Source organism: Meles meles, chromosome 5 (assembly GCF_922984935.1).
Source record: "Meles meles chromosome 5, mMelMel3.1 paternal haplotype, whole genome shotgun sequence".
Classification (NCBI taxonomy): Eukaryota; Metazoa; Chordata; class Mammalia; order Carnivora; family Mustelidae; genus Meles; species Meles meles.
In genome coordinates, this window is record NC_060070.1 from 53,995,004 (window position 1) to 54,012,444 (window position 17,441).

Sequence of the window (17,441 nt, forward strand, 5' to 3'; positions counted from 1 at the left end):
AGAAGTATCTCTGCTATCTTCCTGAAGATAATGTGAGCAACTAACTTCAAATTCCAATTGATTTTTTGAGTTCTAGAGGTGAGACATTGTAGAAGTATATGAATAGGCATAATTGTAAAGCATTGTAAAACAGTAGTTTTATGTTTTCCAAATACGTATTAAAAGAAACTGACTGAAGTAATAAAAGCTGAACTGCAAACATAAACACAGACACAGAACAATAATTAAATAAAATGTGTCACGATTCTCATGTGGAGAACTCCTACCCAAAGAGGATTTTCCAGAATCACCTGGAGAACTTTACTCAAACTTCATTCCTTACCCATTCTCATAATCCTGCATATTCCTCACAAGGACACTGTTCCCTAGCTGTGAATTTATAAACCGCTAGCCATCTCCAGTCTGACCACTTCTTGAAACTCTATTAGCTTGTGATTCTTGGCACTCCTCATTTTCCTTGTACTTATCGTACAATCCTACTTGGGCTTTCTTTCTTGGGCAACCCATACTCTTCAACTCCAGAGTCTGGATCCTGGCACATGCTTTTCTACATTATACAATCTCTCTGGACAATCTCATCTACTTACTGTCATAGTTTTAACTACTACTAGAGTACTGACATCTCCCAAACCTATCACTACAGCACTAATAATAATCTTCAGATTAGGACACCCAACCATCTTCTAATCCTCTCCCTAAGGTGATTGTTAAGTTCCAAAACTAAACTCAACCTATATGCCACAAATCTTCCATCTGGCCCTCGTGTGGTATTTACATCCACCCAGTTACCCTAGTCAAATTTGGAAAATTATTCCAGACTTCTCCTTCTCACTACTATACTCAGTCTCTAATTCCTATCACTTTACCTCCCAATATTTTGGACATCCCATCCTCTCTAACCAAATTCAGGCCCTAAGTAACTTACTTCAGTGATAGCCATATGTTTCCAACCAATTTACCCCTACTTGTATTTTCTATCCATTCCCTACCCCACCCTCTTCAATTTTAAAGCCAGAGGTAAGCACAGATCTATCCAACTTTCTACTTAAATCCCTTCAATAGCTCCTTATTAACTACAGAAGACCAAACTTTCTACCCTCAACTCCCACCATTTCCTGCCTTACCCGTTAAGCTGTTTCTTGCCTTTCTTTGTTCACCTTTTTGCATCTAGTAGGAATACTCTTTGTATCTTTCTTTCTCTAGTTAACACTTGAAAATCCTTCAGGATTCTGATCAAACATCAGTTGTTCCTTGAAGTTTTTCCAAAATTCCCAGCATCCTCTGCATATCTCTTTCTTAATCTTTCAACCTATCAGTCAGGCTTTGTGTTTATGTGTGTGTATGTGTGTGTGTGTGTATTTCACACCAGATTCTAAGTTGCTCATGAGCAGGAACTGCTCATCTTTTTCATCTAGGCACAATGCCTGGCACCAAAAGAGCAAGCAATAAATATTTACTGCTGAATTAAAGCCAAAGATAACTCTAAAAAGTAGCATTACAACAGAACTATTATAGATTTCTTATTGAGTTTAAATTGATAAATGGTTTCCCATCTATCCTTTTATCTTTCTGATTACATACCTCTTCATATAGTATTATATTATAAATTCAGCAGTAAATCTCAATAGAGACCTACATTCTATCATGTTACACTGGGTGTAATATAAGCTACATACAACTAGATACCAGAATCCATTAAAATAAGTTTTAGAATTGAAGTCAATTAAATTTGCAAAAACTCTAAGTAATTTCTTTTCATCCAACCTACCCGAAAATTATCCGGGGAGCTCAAATGAAGTTTTTCCCTAATATCTTCAGAAGCACCAGCACACAACCTATAAAAGATATGATAATTCCTTTCCTCTTTGCCTTGAACACAGATTCTAGATTTCTCTAGAAGGTAATGCGAAACAAATCCTCCAACAACTGAACTCTGAAAAACAAAACAGAGAGAAAATACATTTTTGCATTTAAGGTCTGAAAGTATAACTTACCAATGTTGAATTATTCTTCTAATAAACATTTGTCTGTATCAAAGAGGTTGTAACAGTTATCAAGTAAAGGAAAAAAAAGAAGATAACTAAATAAATGTAAGCTTACAATATTTATGAAGGCCATACTGAATATATATAATCTCCCAATTAGCTAAAGTAAAGAGAGAAACTCAAATGGATTTACCATGAGTTCAATGACAGCACCAATTCTGTCAAGACCCTTGTGTTTTTCTTTTTCTTTTGTTTTTCTTTTGCAGAGCCTAATATGGGGCTTGAATGCACGACCCTGAGATCCAGACCTGAACTGAGATCAATAGTTGGACATTTAACTAACTAAGCCATCCACGCGCCCCAAGACCCTTGTGTTTTTCACAAACACTTCCCAAAGATATCATCCCAAAATTCACTCTCATTTACCTTTTCATTGAAATGTATTTCTACAAATTTTCCAAATCTACTGCTATTATTGTTGCGAACAGTCTTTGCATTTCCAAAGGCTTCTAAGAGTGGGTTAGCTATTGAAAAAGAAATAAAAATATTTCATTAAAAAACAGCATGAAAGAAAATTACAAAACAATATGTACAGTATGTTTCCTTATTAATACAGAAAAATGTTTTCAAAAATATCACATGTAATGTCAAATCCCTCAAATATCTATTGATTACCATTATATTCAGGCCCTAGTAAAGTACAGAAGATGGGGAAACTACTCAAATTATGTAAAAAGAAAACATAAATGGTAAAGGAAAGACGAAATTTTAAAGTCATTAGGTTACAAAATTTAGAACTCAACTTTAAAAATTACTCCCTATAAATTTAAAGGTTTTCACAAGTACATCAGCCCTAAAGGAATAGGGACTATAATATAGAGTAAACAGCAAACCCCTGGTGAACAAAATACATGCAAGAAGTTATTAATTGACTTACTTTCCTAAAATATTTTATATATTAATAAAGCCTCCATACTTAATATTTTCATGTACATCCAACAAAACTTAACATATAAGTTACAGAATGACTAAAAAAGATCCTCAGAACAACAGTTTTAAAATCCCAGCCTACAAAAGACTCATTTTAGATGTAAAGACACATGCAGATTGAAAATGAAAGGGTAGAGAAACATTTATCACACAAAAGTCAGAGTAGGAATACTTCTATCAGACAAACTAGACTTTTTTGTTCTTGTATTCTTTTTATCCTGTTTTGGTGACAGGGTGGCACTGGTCTCATAGGATGATTCTGAATATGTTCCCTCTATTCCATTATTTCTAAGACTGATAAAGACTGTCATTATTATTATTTTGTTAATGTTTTGGTAGAATTCACAAAGCCAATGTGGTCTTAGGCTTTTCTGTGCTGGAAGATTTTTGATTCCTAATTCAATTTCCATTCTTTTTACTGAGCTAAGAAGATTTCCTATTTCTTGGATTCAAGATTCATGATTCAATTGTGGTAACTTGTGTGTGTTTAGGAATCATCCTGTTTTTGTCTAAGTTACCTGATTTGTTAGTATATAACTGTTTACAGTAATCTGTTATCACACTATGTATTTCTGGGGTTGTCTGTCATACTGTTTTTCATTTCTCATTTTAGTTTTCAAGTCTTCTCCTTTTTTTCTTTTCTTTTTTTTTTAAAGATTCTATTTATTTATTTGACAGAGAGAGAGATCACAAGTAGGCAGAGAGAGAGGGGAAAGCAGGCTCCCTGCTGAGAAGAGAGCCTGATGTGGGGGGGGCTCAATCCCAGGACAATGGAACCCCTGAGCTGAAGGCAGAGGCTTAATCCTCTGAGCCACCCAGGCACCCCACTTCTCCTTTTTTTCTTAATGTAGTTAAAGCAGTGTCAACTTTATCTTTTTGGAAAAACTGGTCATTACTTTCATGTTATAATACTGCTACTGTCTGTTTTATTTATTTCTGATTCTTGTTATTTCCTTCCTCTATGAAATTTCAGCATTTCACCTAAATTTATTCTTGTTCTAGGTCCTTATGGTATAATTTTATTTATTTTCTTAATACAAGCATTTATAGTATAAATTTCACTCTAACATCTCCTTTTGCTGCATTCCATAGATTCTGGAATATTGTATTTTCTTTTTCCTTTGTTTTGAGACATATTTTGATTTACCATTTGATTTCTTATTTGGTCCATTGCTTGTACAGTAGTGTGTTATTTAATATTTACCATTAAATATGTAATATTTACATTGCAGATTTTCCAGCCTTGTTTTATCTCTAGTCTTGTACCATTTTGGTTGGAGAATATACTTGGTATGATGTCAGTCCTCCTAAATTTGTAATAATTGCCATGTCTCTTTTTATGTGATTTAGTCAGGAAGTCTTCTGTGTACTTAAAGAAATGTGTATTCTATTTTTCTTGGATGGAATATATTATATTTATATTTAGAACCATGGTTCCTAATGCATGCTTCAATAAAAAATGTACTTGTTGGAAAAAAAAACTTTTGAAGGTACTCATTTAAAACAAACCATATCAGGGGCACGTGGGTGGCTCAGTCGTTAAGTGGCTGTCTTCGGCTCAGGTCATGATTCAGGGTCCTAGGATTGAGCCCCGCATCAGGCTCCCTGCTCAGTGGGAAGCCTGCTTCTCCCTCCCCCACTCCCCCATCTTGTGTTCCCTTTCTTGCTCTGTCTCTATCAAATAAATAAATAAAATCTTTTTTAAAAAATCAGAGAGGAGGTGGATGGGGGATGGGTAAAATAAGTGAAGGGGATTAAAGAGTACACTTATCATGATAAGCACTGAGTAATGATGTACAGAGTTGCTGAATCACCATATTTTATACCTGAAACTAATATAACACTGTATGTTAATTACAGTGGGATTAAAATTAAACACTAAATAAAAATATTTTTAATGAAAATAAACTCCCAATAAACAAATGTAAAATTTTAATTGTTTTTATCTTATAACAATGTACACACACCATATGACTAAAAAAGGTTTACTGGAGTCTATTGTTTGTTTGTTTGTTTTCTTTTGTTTTTAAGTACTCCACACTAGGTGTGGAGCCCAATGCAGAGCTTGAACTCACAACCCTAAGATCAGACCTGAGTGGAGATCAAGAGTCGATCACAACTAACTGAGCCACCCAGGCACCCCTATTAGAGTCTATTCTTATACTCACCAGTCTCAACTATAAACATCCCAGATTAGTGCCAATATCATATATTTTCTATCTGCAACCTCATAAATTGCTTCACAATGTTTATTAACAGAATTTTTCTTATGAAATCTTTTAAAGTTCATCTCTCTTATTCTATCCACAGTAGAAAGCTTAACAAGTATCCAAATGCTTTTAAAGATCATTCTCCAGTTGTTTCATTTGCCAAAAAAAGTAAGAAAATATTAAAACTGAAACAAAAGTTTGCATATATACCTAAACTTTCTGATGGGTTAACTAAGTCAACTGACTTGTGAAAAGCCACATGACTGGCTTCCAGCCAAAAGGGAACTCAATTACAGGTCTCCCCAACTCCTTTACTGGTGACTACTAGTTTTTGCTGAAGTATCTAATATATTAAGTAAAATATCCAAAACGAGGATAACAGCCTATCAGAAGATTACAGTAATGCTACTGATGTACTCATTCTAAAACCAACAACCAATCTTCAATTAAAAATGGCATCAGATGATTTCTATGTTCTGCTAGTTAACATCCATGATCCTCTACTGAAACATTCGGAATAATACTTTCCAACTTTTCTCAACTACAGTACACTATATATACATACACCGCATTCTCACAGAAGGAACCAGGTTTATATCCAATTTGCAAGTAAGTTTGTACCTCAAGGAAACAAATCAGAATACTAATTAGTACTTTATTGAATTAATCCATAATTTATTTATTTATTCAATTTGAAAAGGTTATTCCCTCATTAAAGTGATGTACACTTTATAGTGAATAAAGCATTACTTATGAGATCTTCACACCTGGGTGTGTTATAATACCACAGTGAGAACTATAAGTAAAACTATAAATTTATATCAAGAAACACAAAAAACCTCATTGATGCAAACTTTATAAAAATGTTTATTAGAGTGTTTATGTTCACCTACATGTATATTTCACATAATTATGAAAAAAATATACAACACTTGCTAGCTGTGATTTATCAAAATGCATGAACACAGAAGGACCTTAATAAATTTTTGTTCAACTAAAATTTTTCTTTAAAATAGTAAGTGTTAAAATATGCTCTTAGTATAGCACATAGTTAAGATACCTGAGTTTATTATATCCTAATTCCACAGCTGATGAGCTATATGCTCTTCAACAAGCCACTTAAAGTTTTTTTACCTCAGTTTTTAATCTATACTGTAGGGATAAAATTGTACCTACCTCATTCTATGGGGATTTAAATTAGGAAAAGATATTCAGCAAACCACACAATGCATAATACATCTTACACATGTTAATTTCATCATCATTATGAGAAGAATGAGAGCTATCTCATCTGGTACCTCAGGAACTAGATCCCTTCTCTCCTGCCTAGTGAGAAGTCAGAGACAATTTTGACAGTCATAGTCCCACTTCGGCTCTCATGCTTACGATCCATGGGTAGGTTTTACCTTCTCCCTTTTCCCCTGTCTCTGGCTTGCCTACAGGGCAACCACATACGCAGTCATTGCCCTAGCCCACCCAGAACTTTCTCCCACTTTCTGTGTTACAGATTTGCAGCTTTATCTTGAGAGCAATATGAAGCCATTAAAAGACTAAAAGCAAAAGAGATCATCCCAACTTCCAAACAGAGAACAAATTACAGGGAAACAAGAATGTAAGTGCGGGGAGCAGAGAGGAATCTATGATGCAGGAGAGTGGTGTGGATTCAACCTGGTGGTTGACTAGACCAGCAGTCTCCAAACGGGGTATAAGAAAACGTTCTAAGGGGTAAGCAAGTGTTGAAATTCAGGAAATCAGTTTACAGACTCCTGCCTTCCAACTGTACTAAGTCATTAAAATTTCCCCTCAAAAAAACATTTTAGTTCTAAATAACCCTTTTCCTCTCTCCTTTGCAAAAAACAAGGTCAACAAAACAAACAAGAGGCCAGAAAGCGTCCTGTATCTATTTCATTCATCTGAGAGATACTTATGGGTCATATTTCATGTATCAGACACTATTCAAGGAGACTGGGATATATAAAAATCCCTGCCTTCTTAGCACTTACATGGGGTGAGAGGGAAAACAACAGACATGAAATAAAGCAAAAGATATCTCAGCAAAGATCTGTAGGAGATGGAAGAGTCTTTTGGATCTCTGGGAGAGCATTGCAGATCACTTAGAGGATTCTCCTAAGTTTATTTCAGCATATATATAACAGTAAAAAATAAAAATTTTAAAGATTAACAATACCTTCAACAATTCTATCATCAATATCTTGACCTGTTCCATAGGATTCAGTCAGATATCTGTTTAAAATATAGGATGAAAAAATTTACATGACAACAACATTGTACACATTATAATTGTAACTTTATTTTTTTTTAAGATTTTATTGATTTATTTGAGAGAGAGAAAGCACACCCAAGGGGGAGGGGCAGAGATAGAAAAGGGAAACAGACTCCCCATTGAGCAGGGAGCCCAATATCGGGCTTAATCCCAGGACCCCAGAATCATGACCTGATCTGACCTGTCTGAAGGCAGACCCTTAACCGACTGACTCAGTCACCCAGGCGACCCACAGTTGAAACTTTAGTATTATTTAATACATGTAAAATTTAAACCAGGATCATCTCTGTAACTAGTCATTTAAAATTTACAAATTTATACTTAATGTAACTATTCTGCTATCCATTTCTTTTTTTAAGATTTGAGAGAGAGAGGGAGAGAAAACAAAGCGAGGGGTAAGGGCAGAAGGAGAGAGAGAATCCTCAAGCAGACTCCCCACTGAGCACAGAGTCTGACCCCACTCGGGGCAGAGAGAATCTTAAGAAGGCTCCATGCTCAGTGTGGAGCCTGACCTCGAGCTCAATCTCACAACCCTGAGATCAGGACCTGAGCCAAAATCAAGAGTTGGGCACTTAACCAAATGAGTCACCCAGATGCCTGCTACAGCATTTTAAACACTTGAAATGCAATCTGGATTACCTTGAACAACAAAATCAGCATTATTTTAAAACTGTTTTTGGAAATATTTTGAATTTAACCAGCTATTTGGTTTTAAAGATGCCATACATTTCACACAAGAATATTCATTGTCTATATAAGATTCCAAAGTCTTCTGTGATAGCATATTTATTCAACTTATATGGTTAGAGAAAATAAGGTAATTTGCCACAGAACAATGAGGAAATTAACACTCTTCATGTTGTTTTAGCCAAAGATTAAATGTAGTTGAACAACTATTTTCCTTGAACATTTCAAAACAAAAAGTAATCTTTAACTTAGAACACAAGTTTACATTATAAGCTTACAGTTTCTAAATTATTTGCTCATTCTCAAAGCTGTATATAAACTATAGACTCACCATACGACTCTTACATACAGAAGAGAAGTAAGAAATTGAGCCACTTAGAATTCCCAGAGTATTAGGAAGCACTCATTTAATCAGAATTGCATATACATAATGCACAATAACAAACTTCTAAATTAATTTTATGTAAATAACTGAATAGCATACATCTGCATAAAAAAAATAGAAAATGTCAAGAAGGGACCCACCAGCAATTGGCTAAGACTGTTATCAGTGGGAATAACACTGGCAAGAATTTAGAATGCACTGGTCCTAGCAGTAGCTTCAACACTAGATTTAAATTTTCTGAGTTAACTGAAGTATGTAAACTGAAGGAACTAAACTAATGAGTGCTATGGTTCCTTCCGTATTTATAATGCAATGATTATAAACAAAGTGTAGAATTTAATTTGATGGCCACAAAGGGGATACACTGAGAAAGGGTTATGAGGAAATAGAATTAGAAGGCCAATTGTCATAAGCTTAAGGTAAAAAATGGTTTCAACCACACTCACAGCAGGAATACTGAAAACAGAATGTAAAGGTTGACTAGCATGGGTCTCCTCTAGGATCCTCATAAGAACATGTCAGAACTAGTTTTCAACAATCTACAGCTTAGCTTCCACATAAGGTGTCTGTTTTTAAAAGGGATAGAACCTACCATTGCAAACTATATCATAAAGTATGCACTGGGCACCCTGCTGGCTCAGTCGATAGAGCATACTTACTCTTAATCTCAGGCCTGTGAGTCTGAGCCTCATGTTGGGTATAGATATTACTTACAATAAAATCTTTAGGGCACCTGGGTGGATCAGTCAGTTAAGATCTGACTCTTGATTTTCGCCCAGGTCATTATCTCAGGGTTGTGGGATCCGGATTCTATCTCTCCCTCTCCCTTTTCCTTTGCCCCCTCCCAACTCTCCCTCTCTAAAAAAATAATATATAATAAATTCAAGATAAAATCTTTAAAAAAATACAATAAAGTATGCAAAAGTATGCAAAGTCAAACTGTTCAATCAAAGAGATATTTGCATCTCTTTATTCATATCATGTTCACAGCAGTACTATTCCCAATAGCCAAGATTTAGAAGTAATTGAAGTGCCCACTGATGAATGACTAGGTAAACAAAATGAATATTATGCAGTCTTTAAAAGGAAATCAAGGGGCACCTAAGTGGCTCAGTCAGTTAAGCCTCTGTCTTCGGCTTAGGTCATGGTCTCAGGGTCCTAGGATCGAATTCCGCATCAGGCTCCCTGCTCAGCAGGGAGTCTGCTTCTCCCTCCCTCTCTCTGCCCCTCCTCCCGGCTTGTGCTTGCTCTGTTTCAAATAAAAAAATAAAAATTTTTAAAAAAGGAAATCATGACACACGATACAACATGGATAAAATTTGAGGACATTATGCTAAGTGGGATAAGCCAGTCACAGAAAGACAAATACTGTATGATTCATTTATATGAGGTACCTAGAATAGTCAAAATCAGAAGTGGAAAGCTGAAGGGTAGTTGGCATGGGCTGAGATGGGGGAAATGGAGTTGTTTAACAGGCAGAGAGTTTCAGTTTTAGATAAAAAAAAGTTCTGGAGACTGGCTGAAAAACAATGTGAATATACTTCATACTACCGAACTATACCCTGAGAAATGTTTAAACTGGTAAGTGTTATGCTACAGATATTTTCCACAAATTAAAAAAAAAAAAATAAACCTATCCAAAATATTCCAGGTTAGCTAAAAACTCCTCACCTTAGAACAAATTTTGTATTTTCTGTTTTGCCAGCTCCTGATTCTCCGGATACGATGATAGACTGACTCATCTTAAGCACCTTCATATCTCGAAAAGCCTTATCAGCTAGGGTCAAAATAACACGTAAATGATGAGAGGTGTACTAAATACAAATTTCCTAAATGATACAAAGTTGTTTTATTATCAAAGAATACTTACTCTGAAATTACAAATGTGTGTTTATAGATAGTAACACTTTAAAATAAAATCATTCAGAAGTGTTCAGAACATCTCTAAAATTTTTACTTTAAATGTCCTATCTTATTACACTGACAGCTAAGTAATATGAAATCCAAATAAACAACTCTTAAGTTTGTACTAGAATGTCTTCATATTATGAGCTGTGGCTCAGTTCTTCCTAATTCCAGAGAAGATCCAAAAAAAAAAAAAAAAACCGCTCAATATACATAACTAATGAAGGCCGGGGGAAAAGCAAGAAGTACAGCTACCAATTAAGAAATCTGGCAACCAAAAATTCTGCTGGAAATAAAAATTCATAACTGTAAAATCTGTGTGGTAGTAGTAGTATTACAAAGACAAGTTGAACACAATTTGATTCTGTTAAATGGTCTTATATTAAAACAATTTTAATTCAAAATTAGGTCCTAACCAATTTAGCTCTATAGACAACTATTTCTTCATTTCAGACATGTGTTACCCATACAGATGAAGCTTTACAAATGGTTTTTACTGTATTGGACCAAATGGAAACTATATGCAAGAGTATATCCATCCTTCTGACCAGGGGTTAGGATAAGAGAAAAATTTATCAACAATCTGTTCCCCCACTTTCATGATATTATTCTAGACACTTTTTTTTAGCAGTTAACAACTAAAAATAAGTCAGCCTATTTACATTTTAAACATACAATTTCTCTCCAGTGATGAACTTGGTCATATTCAGGTTCTGAGGATTTTGAACAATTTTCTAGCTAATACAAACATACTAATGCCCATCAAAGCATCTCAGAACCAAAAGTCAATACACTATTGCACTGGATTTGGCTGACATACTCACTCTATCTAGTACACAAGTCAGCCAAATTGGGAGGTGAAGCCTGATTTGGTCAAAACATAGGTGTGAAAAGAAGGCCCAAAGAGAAACAGACTGCACTAAGAACTACCACAAAACATGTCATCATTTAACTGCTGGTTATGTCTGGATCCAAAGGATTAACTAACATCTCTGTACTTGCAGTCACCAGCTATGATAGGGATACGTGAATGTCAAAAAACCCATCTCTGTGTTCCTTAGAGCTAAAGATGAGAAAAAAAGCTGAGGCAAAAACTGCTGTCTTCCCACGTGGATTCCCTAGAGATAAGAAGTATGTATCATTTCTAATTCTTAACATTTATAGAGCCCTGATGCAAGATAAGGTAGGGAAGAAGTCTGTTCTTATGGCTCATATCTAAGCCTTAGCAACACATTCACAAGTGACGACCTGGATAATGATGGAAGGCCTGGGCCTCAAAGCTATGAAGGAGGACACTTCTAAGATGGAGCTGATCGCATCAGGAAGTCAAAGAACCATTAGGTCAGCTTTTCTCACATCCTACTTTCGAACATATTTAAGAAGACACAGACACATTTAACAAAGATAATGATGTACAACTACCCCATGAGTTAGCTGCAAAAGTAGTCTTCTCCATCCTGTGTAAGATACAAGCTCCTAAAGAAGACACAGACACATTTAACAAAAATAATGATGTACAACTACCCCATGAGTTAGCTGCAAAAGTAGTCTTCTCCATCCTGTGTAAGATACAAGCTCCTAAATAATGGCATTACATTCAAAATAGATAAAGAGCACCAAAATACATATTCAACTTTTATTAATCCAAAAGAAAAACATTAAATTTGTACAATATAAGGAAAAAAATTAAATTACTTACCAATTGCAAAGACATGAGGTGGCATTGTCCCAAGAGATTTTCCTTGATATGACTTTATTGTTTCTGAAGAATATATTTTAGGTATGTCAAAGTATGGGTTCACTGCAATCAGAATGTTGGCGACATATGTCTAAATAGAAAAAGCGTGAACATAAAATTTTCCAATTACTATTTTAATCTAAAACTAAACAAGGCTCATGGGAGAAAGAAAATAGAGCAAATAAGACACCTTTAATTCTTTATATAAATTAGGACTTCCAAATCTGCATTTCAAGCCCTAAACATATACTCTACAGGACCCATATTTTTCCAATTCTTAATAAATACTTTCAACTTCTCACCCTGAGACACACCTCAAACTCAGCAGATCCAAAATCAAGATTACCTCTCTTGACTACCCTTTGCGCAAAGAACACACTCTCCTCCCATATGCTCCTTTCTGCCCCAGCATCAACACCAAGCCACCACAGACATTGAGACAGAGGCTGAGTCTAAGCCTCTATTTCAATCAGCCTTCTTTGTTGACTCTACTTAAGAACTCTACTCTCCTACTTCTATTCCTACAGCTCAAGTCTTGGTCATTTATATTCCTCCCCTGGACTACTTTATTTACCCTGTTACTAAAGAGCTTAAAGAGTTCAAAGGATCCTCTAGGCCAATCTTCATCACCGAAAGCCAAGGATTAATTTAGTGCTCTGGTGACCACTCGGTCCCACATTTTTGCAAAACAACGTATGTGAACCATTGCCTAGAATATTGACAGGCTAAATGTTTAATAAGCAACTTCAGTTTGCTTTTAAATTTGGAATTTAACTGTGGCTCTAAAAGACCAGAAAAATGCCCCAATAGGATTTATAAAATTCCTCATGGGTAGAAAAAGAGTTGTGGTTTAGCAATTACTTGTTGTTTATCAGCCAAACTAGGGCAGGCAGGACCATATTTTTCTCTTTTCTGTTCCTAGTCGTAGAAAGGAAATGATGCGGAAACCAAGAACTCTCAGACTACTAATCTAAAATTCAATGAATGCTCTCAAAAATGTTTACTGCAGTGGAGTAAAAAAAAAATTTTAAATTTCAGGTATAATCTTTCTGTGGGAAACAAAGGAAAATAACAGAGATTTTAGTAACAAATGAAAATGTTAAATTTGAGTTAGCTATTGTTCTACTTAAATCTAAGGAAGAAAAGTGATAATTCTGGTTGGTGAGAAATAGAAAAAAATCAAATCTAAACTCTTATTCCAAACTGCTTCCATTTCTTCCATATGTTATAGTAATAATAACTATAGTTATGCACTGCTGTTTTTAATAATTTTGTAACTAAAAGACATAACTGGCTAGGAAAAAAACATAACAATCATGGCCTCAGGTATCTTTGAAAATACTGGTTTTCCAAACAGAAGCTGATGATGCCAAACAGTCACAATCTAACAGAAGTCATTTGCCCAACTGTATACATATCTTAGGAAAAGAAAGATCAAAAAATCCAGAGTGATAATAGACATTATACATGAAAAACAAAAACTAATGTGGGTAATTTTTTTTTCAATCATGCAATTTAGGAAAAGACTTGTAGGTCAACTAAATGTGAAAAAAAGACAACTAATATTCTTGAAAGTGTAACTAATATGCGTCAGAGTCAGTAATGTGCAATAAACTGCAACAGAGGAAATTTAGTAAAAGACCAACAAAAATCCCATGAGTGTCAAGCTTTCATATAAATATCCCAAATTAAAATAAAGTATCTCAATTCTTAAAAAGTATAGTCATTCCTTGTAAAAGTAATAAAAATTTTCCAAATTTCTAGAAAAAATATTAAAACAATTAAAATTTGCTAAAATAAATATGACTGCTCTACCACCAAGTAATATAAGGCATGTACAGAAAAAATAGTGACCTTTTTTATTTGAAAGATGATGTTTCCTGGTTAGCTCCAAATCAACTTTTAATGACTTATTACCACAGTTCAATTGTTTTAACAAGTTTAAAAAAATGTGTATTATTTTGGTAACTAAAACAGCATTTAGCATACAGCAGCTTCTCAATATTAGTCTGCTGATTGAGTGAATTTTGCTTCTAAATATATTTCTAATCAAAAATAGCCACATATCGACCCAAATAGATCCTGTTCAGTTGATTTTGAAAAATATCAAAAAACAAAATGAAGACTCATATTGTATACAATTGAAAGACGGCAAGTAAACTCTCCTGAAAAAGACAAGACTAGTTCTATTTCCCAGCTGTCACTATGTAGACAGATGGCAAAGACTAAACGTAATTTAGTCAGAATTAAGTCAGTATAATTAGGCAAATTGATAGTGATATAAAAGATTAAGACTGCCATTTGATCTGGGAAGAGTCAAAGAAGCCATGTGTTTTCTTCTTTCAAAAATAATGGAGTTCCATCTTTACAACAGGAGAACTACATTTATCTCCAGCTAACAAAGGAATCTACAACTAGGTCATATTAGAATAAAACCTCATACATGCCCAATGAATAATTATAATTAAAACATACTAGTTAAGTATCCATCTGAACAATGTGGTATAAACCTAACTAATATTAAAAGCACTTTCATTTTTTAATGTTCTGGTTTTATAAGGTAATTATATAAGATTTAATGAAATATTGCAACTATTAGGCCCCATGATCAGTGTTTTAGTGTTTTTGAGATTTCCTCAGGTACTGCTTTCTATTTTAATTCACATTTCTTTGTCACTGAAGTTTTTATTTCAATATACATTCTTTATCTTTTTAAGTTACCTTAACTTTTTGCAGAATAATATGGAAAGTGAATTAACTAAATGTATTTATAGACATATGCCAAAAATAAGAAATCAAAATCCCAAATAATTAGTGTTTTTTGAAACCACCAACTTGGACTTGTTAAGTTGGAAAGATATTAGATGATGTTCTGAATTCATTATTTCATTCCACAAATATTCATTAAGTGTTCAGAGCAGTAAACTAGAAAAAAAAATGCTTACCCTTATGGAGGTCCCACTCTCTTCAAAAGGCTCACATAAAATTTTCCTGTTAGAAAATTTGAAGCTTGACAAAAACCAAACAGCAGCATTTAAAACAATTATCCCCACAAAAACCCAAATCATCTGTAAAATACTTACATAAATTCTGTCTTTACTGTATCGAACTTTGATATTATGAAGAAGAGTGGCTTCATTTAAATACATTAGTGAACCTGAAACATAAAATTTGTAAATCACTAAATATTTGAAGAAGAAAAGTAAAATAAAACAATACTACCTTAATCTGAATCACTCTGATACAAGCTAAAATACACCTGGCTAGGTTAGGTTTAATTCCATCTTTTTAAAATGCTGGGACATGTAAAACCCCAGAGGCCAATTTAAAATATATCCAGTTTACTTATGTGTTACAGTGGTATTTTTAAACAACGAATTTCCAAAAAGGTGAGTACATCTAGGGATACAGTTGAGTACATATTAATGGAAGTTGGCTAAGAAGTTGAATACAAGTCAAGTGGAAATTAAGTACCACTTGAGCGCTGATTTTAATACTTTCAATTCAACAAAGTGATTATACCAATCAAATCAGATGCTCAGAATTTTACAGAAAAAAAAACAAAAGATAAAAGTTTAGAATGAGAAGGGACCATGAGATCATCCAGTCACTGCTTCACATCTGATATGAAATAAAAGTCCCAGGAAAATTAGATGTGTTAACCCAGCACATGCAGCTAATTAAACAATACAATCAGGGTATAAATCTTATTTTTCTGAAATCTGCTCTACTAATATATCAGAGTGCAATTCTCTTTCTCTCTCTCTCTCTATATATATATATGTAGTATTATATATATATATATATATAGTTAACGTACATTGTATCATACATTATCATAATATAATATACTCTGACTTATTCTATTCTCCCAGTCTAATATAGACTCTCCCAGCCCTCCACTCCCTTGGGTTTCATTTCTCCATTTCTACCACATGCTACAGTAGACAAAACCACTCTTTTTCCCCAACCACTTTGTTTCTATTATTAGCACTCTCTCTCTTCTCTAATTCATCCAGACTACTCAGCACATAAATCTAACTAAACTAGAACACTAATTAAATCTCTCTCCTCTTGGGGGCACCTGGGTGGCTGAGTGGGTTAAACCTCTGCCTTCAGCCTGGGTCATGACCTCAGGGTCCTGGGATCGAGCCCCGCATTGGGTTCTCTGCTTGGAGGGGAGCCTGCTTCCCCCTCTCTCTGTCTGCCTCTCTGCCTACTTGTGATATCTCTCCCTCTTTCTCTCATTGTCAAATAAATAAAATCTTAAAATAAAATCTTTCTCGTCTTCAAAAAACATCAGTGAGTCTCCATGAACTACCAAAATCCATATTCAAGTCTGATAATCAAGGCCCTTATTAAACCTGCATTCAACTGACCTTTTCATATAATTTTTATATAATTGTCCATAACTCCCTTTACTAACTAACTTGCAGGCAGCCTAAACTACTTATCAAACCCAAATATATTCATGCATTGGACTCTACCTCTGTATCTCTGTATGTCAAAAATCTACCTATACTTTAAGGTCAGTTCAAAAATTATCTCACAAAGGAAAATTCCCCATTCTCACTACCTCCACCACCACTAGAACTACTTTCTTCTTTGTACTTTGTTTATGGTGCTTACCACAGATCAGTCCTGTCAAACAAGAGTTTCCTACAATATCTACCTCAAAAAAGACTGTTTATGCCTCTACTGTCATAAAATGCAGCCAGTTCACTTTCCAAGCACACATGTCACTGTTCTCTTTCTTTTTTCTTTCTTTTTTTTCTCTTTTAACAGAGAGAGAGAAAGACAAAAGGGACAGGAGGGGCAGAGGGAGAGGAAGAGAGAGAATCCAAGCAGGCTCAATGCCCAGCATGGAACCCAACATGGGGTTAGATCTCATAACCCCAAAATCATGGCCTAAGCTGAAATCAGGAATCAGATGCTTAACCAACTGAGCTACCAGGTGCCCATCTCACTATTTTCTAATGCCATTTGTGGCAGAATAAAACAAGAAGTTACTGAGTGAAGACTCCTAACAGTTGAATGGCATCTTTCCCTTGAATTGAGAAAGATCTGGAGAAGGTAGGCAGCAGAGGTATATCTAGTTTGGCTTCTGGGCACCAACCTTTCTATATCCCTATACTACTTCCACCTTCATCCCCCAAGAGTCTGATCTACACGTCACTTTTTCTTATCCAAAACACAATGCTAAACCACTCCCGCTTCTCTCATATTCCTCTGAACTACCATTCTGAAATACCATTTA

General features: G+C 34.7%; 1 protein-coding gene across 7 annotated transcripts in view; it reads right to left on the reverse strand.

Annotated features, from left to right (window-relative positions):
- The window catches only part of MYO6 (myosin VI), a 155,539-nt gene that overhangs the window by 68,262 nt on the left and 69,836 nt on the right, over positions 1–17,441 (reverse strand). For all 7 annotated transcript variants that reach the window (XM_046004558.1, XM_046004557.1, XM_046004555.1 and 4 more), the window contains exons 4-9: positions 15,268–15,341; positions 12,146–12,275; positions 10,213–10,318; positions 7,374–7,429; positions 2,412–2,509; positions 1,769–1,933 (exon numbers count right to left, since the gene is read on the reverse strand). In XM_046004558.1, the coding sequence (XP_045860514.1) occupies positions 1,769–1,933; positions 2,412–2,509; positions 7,374–7,429; positions 10,213–10,318; positions 12,146–12,275; positions 15,268–15,341 (629 nt within the window). The remainder of the gene's footprint in view (positions 1–1,768; positions 1,934–2,411; positions 2,510–7,373; positions 7,430–10,212; positions 10,319–12,145; positions 12,276–15,267; positions 15,342–17,441) is intronic.